The sequence below is a fragment of the Trichechus manatus genome, unplaced genomic scaffold (assembly GCF_000243295.1).
Source record: "Trichechus manatus latirostris isolate Lorelei unplaced genomic scaffold, TriManLat1.0 scaffold00223, whole genome shotgun sequence".
NCBI classification, from domain to species: Eukaryota; Metazoa; Chordata; class Mammalia; order Sirenia; family Trichechidae; genus Trichechus; species Trichechus manatus.
Window position 1 is genome coordinate 2,666,376 of NW_004444159.1, and position 7,035 is coordinate 2,673,410.

At 41.7% G+C, this 7,035-nt stretch overlaps 1 protein-coding gene across 1 annotated transcript in view; it reads left to right on the top strand.

The window, feature by feature from the left end:
- Positions 1-241: 241 nt before the first annotated feature.
- The window catches only part of SSR1 (signal sequence receptor subunit 1), a 30,392-nt gene continuing 23,598 nt past the window's right edge, over positions 242-7,035 (top strand). The window contains exons 1-3 of the mRNA XM_004388943.3: positions 242-399; positions 2,912-3,024; positions 6,025-6,112. Of these exons, the coding sequence (XP_004389000.1) occupies positions 321-399; positions 2,912-3,024; positions 6,025-6,112 (280 nt within the window). The 5' untranslated portion in view covers positions 242-320. The remainder of the gene's footprint in view (positions 400-2,911; positions 3,025-6,024; positions 6,113-7,035) is intronic.

Consider the following 7,035-nt stretch of genomic DNA (forward strand, 5'->3'; position numbering starts at 1 on the left):
AGGGCGGACCTGCGGGAAGGGGCGCGGCGGAGCCACACCGCAGCCCACCGGTCGCGACCTGGACGGGAGTCGGGCTCTCGCGGGATCCGGAACACACCGGCCGCCGGCCACGTGACTCCTTCGTCCCGCCCAGCTCCCACCCCTCCAAACGGAGGAGCCACGTTGGCGGAGTCGCTCGGTCAGGGGCGGGGCCGCAGCGACGACCCGAGCGTGGTGCGTGCCCCACCCCTCCCGCCCGGGGCCCGGATGAAGAGTAACGCCATTACCGCAGGAGCCCGCGCGCACTCGCGGACTGCGAGTGGACATCGGCTGGCCGCACCATGAGACTCCTCCCCCGCCTGCTTCTGCTTCTCCTGCTCCTGTTCCCCGCCACCCTCGTACTCAGAGGCGGCCCCGGAGGTAAGGCAAGGACAGTGGGTGGCGGGGTTTGGCCGGGAAGGAGACGCCAGCGACGGCAACTTTGAAGTTGGGGGCTGCCACGGCTCCCGGGGTCCGGCGTCCACTTCTTGGGCCTCTGTGCACCTTGTCCCCAACCCCCGGCTCGTTCAGGGGCCCCAGCGCGCTGGGTGAGTCCCGGCGGGAGCCTCCGTTCCCTGCCACCCGAAGTGCGGTGAGCAGTGCCCGGCGACCTTGCCTCTGGGCCTGAGGGCGCCTCGCAGATGTGTCCGGAGCTGGTGACCCTGGGCTTGTGAGAGGGCGAGGGGCCGAGCGCGGCGGGCTGCGCGGAGCGCGAGCAGCCCGTTTCACTACTTCTGGCCGTCTCCGGGGCGCTCCACCCTCTTCCCCTCGCCCTCAGGGCTGACGTGTCGTTAGCGCGCTAGCAGTCCTCGTTCATTCATTCATTGAAGCCCGTGTTGTCTGCCCACCTAAACTGTTAAATCCAAATATTTTATTCTGGCGATCTGCTCTGTTTATCAGCACCCTTCCCTGTGTGTTACCTGGGGTCTTGATTTCAGAGAAAGTCCTCATCCTCACCCGCAGGTCCGTTCCTCCTCACTCCCGTGGGGTGTCTTTCTATTACTTCTGCCCCCCTTTTTCTGCAACTTTTATTTGTGGAAACATCGTGTTGTGCTGAAAAAATAGTCTTATTTCGAGATTTAAGTTTGTTTTTTATGTAGGTTTATTTATGTAAGTTTATTTTTCCAACAGTTAACCTGGTGTGAAAGTAACTCTTAGATGGCATAACTCAAAAAATCTAGAGTCCTGGCTTCTTGCCCTCGTTTTGTCATTAAGTTCGATTTACTAATCTAAGAAATGAAAGAATGTCTGACTAAATGATCTCTAGAATTGCTTTCCACTCTCAGTTGAAGCATTCTGTGTGGCAAAAATGAATGATAGTGGCATGTATCCACGAATTACGTTGTCAAAGAAAAGTGAAATTACTGACTTCTGTTTAGTGGGTAGAAAACCAAGTGAGAGATAAATCAGAACTGCTAATGAATTCATTTGCAGGTTTAAAGAGAACTTGTTTTTTTTTTAGGAGCTGCTTGCTGGTTGTTCTCGTTTAGCTTTTTAAAGAAAATTTGGCAATTCTGGTTGTATTAGAATCTAGATTGTATCTTCTCAGGTTTTAAAAACTTTTTAAAGAAACACCAGCTCAATATCTAAACCGAACTTAATATTTTGTTAAACATTTTTTATGAGAAATAGTCCTTCCAAAGATGTTTTCTCTCAGTTTTTCCAGTTGAAAATTGTTAGACTTTGTAGGCACAAAAGTCCTATTGGTTAACATTAAAATAGTTTAATATCCAGTGAAATGTAGAGTGCAAAACCATTATATATTCAGAAGTCCTCAGATTTAACAAAACACGACTTTAAAATTGTTTTATATCAGACATGAATATTTTTGTTACTGGATTTTGAAAATGACCTTTGGTAAGTAAGCAGTAGAAGCTGGTCTGTCAACCCGCCACCCCCAGTTCATAATGTGTGGTTGAATGTTCTTTAACATTTTTGCAGAAATCTTAGCCAGTAAGAACCCAAGGAAGTGGAAAAGACTGAAAGTGCATGGTCCTTATGGTATACTGTTTTTGCTGGGTATTGCAGCATATGCACACGCTTCCTTGCCTGCATTTCTTCTACTGAAATGCCACATCATCATTTCTGAAAAGTGTTGGAAGATTTCACTAAAACTTTGAAATTCTTCTGAGGATTTTGCCTGAAATACATTTAATGTGACTTATTTAGAGTACTTTTGAGTATAAAATAATGATTTATAGTTTCTTGACATTACAAACTATACTTATTTAACTTTTACTTTCTGATTTTAAGTGTGGGGGAAATAAAATATCTTAAAGTTTGAAGCCATATGCAAAAGTAAATGCATTCTTTCTTTCTCTCATATCAACTCTGGAGTTACTAATACAGATTTCACTAAGCAGTATGTATGTGTTTTATACAAGCTAGTTTTTACCATGGATGCAGTCCTTGGAATTACATGCTGTCAAATTTAGACAGGTTTAGCTGTAGTCAACAGTAATAACAGTGTTTCTTACCTGGATATCGAGAATGCTGTTTTCTTTAACGCTTGAGCTTTTTGTTTTATAGAATTGGTGATGGATTTAATTTTGAAGTTTCTTATTTTTGGAACAAACTTATTTTCTTTAATTTGCTTAACAAAATTACTTGAAGTTACTTACTGTTTTCTTTGGACTTAAGGGCATTTTTAGTTTCTGTAGTTCATTTTTCAAACTGTTAAGTGCTTTTTAGAATTAAACTGCATGTGTCATTAAAACTACTATTAGTAGTAAAATAAATCTTATAAGTATTGTTAGCTGCAGTATAATCTGGCATCATACAGGTAAACTGGGAGATTAAGTTACCCTTAAGGGGAAAGTTTGTTGCCTATTACTTGGTATTAAAAAACATATTCCCAGGGTAAAGGTTAACTGCTTGTTATACATTTTGTTAGGCTCATTAGCAGTGGCTCAAGATCTTACAGAGGATGAAGAAACAGTAGAAGATTCAATAATTGAAGATGAAGATGATGAAGCTGAGGTGGAAGAAGATGAACCCACAGATCTGGTCAGTGTTGCATACTACATAGTACATCTAGGGTGTATATCTGGAGCCCTGGTGGCACAGTGGTTAAGAGCTTGGCTGCTAACCAAGAGGTCAGCAGTTTGAATCTACCAGCCGCTCGTTGGAAACCCTGTGGGGCAGTTCTACTCTCCTGTAGGGTCACTGTGAGTCGGAATCAACTCGACGGCAACGGGTTTGGTTTTTGGTTTAGAGTATATATAATAAATTCGGAATTTCTTTTTCATAGAAAAATTTAGTATTACAATTCATGCTTTTAAAGGTTTGTTACTGTGATCAAAGTGGATTGAAGTTGGGAGAATAGGGGCCATTTCATTCAGGGTAGAGCATAAGTGTTTTCTGAAACACGGAAGGAGACGTGGAACAGAGAACAAGTCACAATCATTTGGACGTGAGTCTCAGGGTAATAGTCTGGGAATAGCACTGGAGCATGAGTTGAGAGATTTGGGATACATGGATTTAGCTTTCTGACTGGGCAGTTTTCATCTCTGGGTCTCACTTTCCTCTTTCATTCATTCATTCATTGAACAAGCAAATATTTATTGAGTGCCTACTAACTGTCAGGGGTGCTGGGGTGAACAAAAAACTCATTTTCTCTGTTCTTGTGGCGTTTACATTCTCTGGGCAGCATGTATGTGTTCTGGTGGCAGGGGGTGAGGGGCAGACAATGAACTCTGTCCTCTGAAGAGTAATCAGGAGGTTAGAGAAGATGTGTTAGAATTCTTCCAGCTCGGGAATTTTCATTGTAAAATTGTACTCTGACAGTAGAAATATTAAGCTGGAACTGGGGTTGCTGCAGCATGCTTCTAGCGAATCCCATCTGTCCTGGACTACTAAATCTGTCCTACGTAGATTTTTACTTTTTTTCCTCTTCCTTGTGTCACACTTGAACCTGCAACTTTTAGTGATTTTAGATTTTTTCACTTTTCCCTATTCTCATATTATGTCAACATCAAAACATTTACCCTTGTATACAGGTTTTCCTCCTCTTCTGATTTATCCACATTTTTATGGAGTATGCCTCCAACCTAAGCAAATCTTGCTGTTGTGATGATGTAATTTTTGAGTTACCGTTTTCATGCATCTTCACATAGTGTTTCATCTGAACAGAATAAAAACCAGGTGCCGTCGGGTCAACTCCAACTTAGGTGACCCCACATGCGCCAGAACAGTACTCTTACTAATTATTGTACTTGCCTAATTCCCTTCCCTTAGGAAATGTTTACTATGTGCCAGGCCTTTCATATGTGTGTATTTCAAATATTTACCTCTTTTAATCTATCGTTTCTGTTCAGTTTTAGCAACAACATTACCTTTGATGTCAGAAAGTGAAGGCCATTGAGTATGAATTCCTCTATATTTTCTACTTTCTCCTTCTAAATGTAATTCATCCATTATTTCTACACTTGATCATTAAGAATGATGAGTAGTCCTTAGTATTCTCTAAAGCTGGCCCTACCACCTGTGCTCTTGATCCCATCTCCTCCTGTGGGGTCTTAGTAGATGACTGCCTTTCCTTTTGTAACTTCCTGCCTTGATTCTTCTCAGTGACTTGTTTCTGTTGAGCCACACATGTTTATACACTGTTCCTCTACTTTAAATTACTACCCGTTTTCTTCTCCTTACCAGCACTCTGCTTGAAAGAGTAGGCTATACAGCTTTTCTCTACTGCTCACTTCACATTCATTCTCATATCTAGTGAAACTGTTCTTCCTAGCAATCTAATTGTCAGATTCCTGGCCTGTTTTCCATAGCTATCCTGTTTGAGCTATTTTCTGTCTACCCCTCTTCTTAGTCTTTCCTGCCCAGCTGCTGTTTCTTGATTTCTCTCTCTGCTACCCTCTCTTCCCTCTGCTCACTTCCTAAATTTTGGTGTTGCCTGTAGTTCTGCCTTTATTGTTTTATTTTTCTTCCTCTCTATACTTCCCGTTTGGCAAGCTCACCAAAACCTGTGGTTTCAGCTACTTCCACTTTATGTTGATAACTTTTAGATCTCTTTGTTTCTACCCACTTACCTTACTGAGCCCCATACCTATATTTCTAGCTATTGAACATATGGTTGAGTGCCTTCTCTCAAGTTTGTGAGCTGGATATGGAGTCTTCAAAGCATAAGACAGTCTTTGTCCTTGAGAAACCTGTCTGTTGGGGGAAAGAGTATTTTACCTAAATGGAAAGTAGTTCACGTAAATGGCATTATAAAAATGCCAGTAGGCGGTGATGCCTGTAGCACCCCAATTTATTAAGGGCTTAGACACTTCAAATATATGAACTTCTCTGTAATCCTTATTGGTGCCTGGATAAATGATCCAGCATTGATATTTAAAGTAGTAAATATAAAATTTGTTCAAACTTCTATCAACTTTTTGAAGTATAACTTCTGTACCATATAATTTAACTATTTTAAGTGTATAGTTCAGTCATTTCTTCCAAATTGTGTAATTCTCACAGGAAAATTCTTCTGTTAATCAGGATGGAAATCTTCATAGATAACAAGGTGCTCTAGAGCAGGGATCATCAAAATGTGGTCTTGGACCAAATCTGGCCATGACCGTTCTTTTACGTATTTTCTGTAGCTGCTTACACGTTACAGCAGCAGAATGTACTAGTTGCTGCAACAGGGACCTTATGGCCTGCAAAGCCTAAATTGTCTTATTTACTGTCTGGCCCTTTACCGAAAAAGGTTGTCACCTCCTGCCCTAGAACCTTATAGCTCAAAGTGTGGTCTGAGTACCAGCAGTGTCAGTGATTCCTAGGTGCTTGTTAGAAATACAGGATTTCAGCTTTCACCCTAGACCTGAGTCAGATCTGCAAGGTCCCCTTGAGATTGGTGTGCAGCTTACAGTTGACAGAAGAAGTTCAAACCATTACTAATATCAGCAGAGCTTTAGAGATGGTCTGTTTTATCCCAAATCTACTAAACATTTTATTTTTAAATGCTGTTGTATTTTCCCTGTGGTAACCCCTTTTTAATCCTGTTTTTCTTAGGCAGAAGATAAAGAGGAAGAAGATGTATCTGGTGAACCTGAAGCTTCACCAAGTGCAGATACAACTATCTTATTTGTAAAAGGCGAAGGTAATACAGAAGTGCTAGTTTTAAGTAAGATACCAGAATTTAAAGTAACAAACTCACATTTTGGGAAGTATTGGTAATGCTTAAGATCTTTATTCATTTTCCCCTTTAACGTAAGAAGCATGGCACAAACAAGGTGATTTAAAAAAAAAACCTTATATGTATGAATACCCATATCTGTGAGGTAGTATTCCTGGCATTTAAGGGGATAAATAAATAGTGCCCCTTTTAACTAGAAATTGTCTCTTTCAACAAGATTGTGAAATGTTTTTCAAACTGCCTCAGCAAAGTTAACTTTATCATAGTTTAAATGTTAAACATTAGTGAAATGTTAAATCAAGACTTTGGTTAAGCCTAGGTCTCATTGAAAGAAAATAACTATAATGGTTCATATTCATTGAGAGCTGTATGCCAGATGGAAACCCTCGTGGTGTAGTGGTTACGTGCTGTGGCTGCTAACCAAAAGGTTGGCAGTTCGAATCCACCAGGCACTCCTTGGAAACTCTATGGGGCAGTTCTACTCTGACCTATAGGGTCACTGTGAGTCGGAATCAACTCAACGGCAGCAGGTTTTATATGCCAGGCACTGTTCTCAATACTTGGCATGTATTCTTTTATTTAATCTTAAAAATAACCTTGTGAGGATATCTAGGTCAATTGGCATAACAAAGTTTATTAAGAACATGTTCTGCATCCTGCTTTGGTGTGAGTAGCATCTGTGGTCTTAGAAGCTTGCAAGCAGCCATCTTAGCGCATCAGTTGGTCCCAACCACCTGGAGTAAAGGAGAATGAAGAACGCCAAAGACACAAGGAAAGTAGTAGCCCAGGAGACAGAAAGGGCCACATAAACCAGAGACTCCATCAGCCTGAGACCAGAAGAACTAGATGGTGCCCGGCTACCACCAATGACCACCCTGACAGGGAAC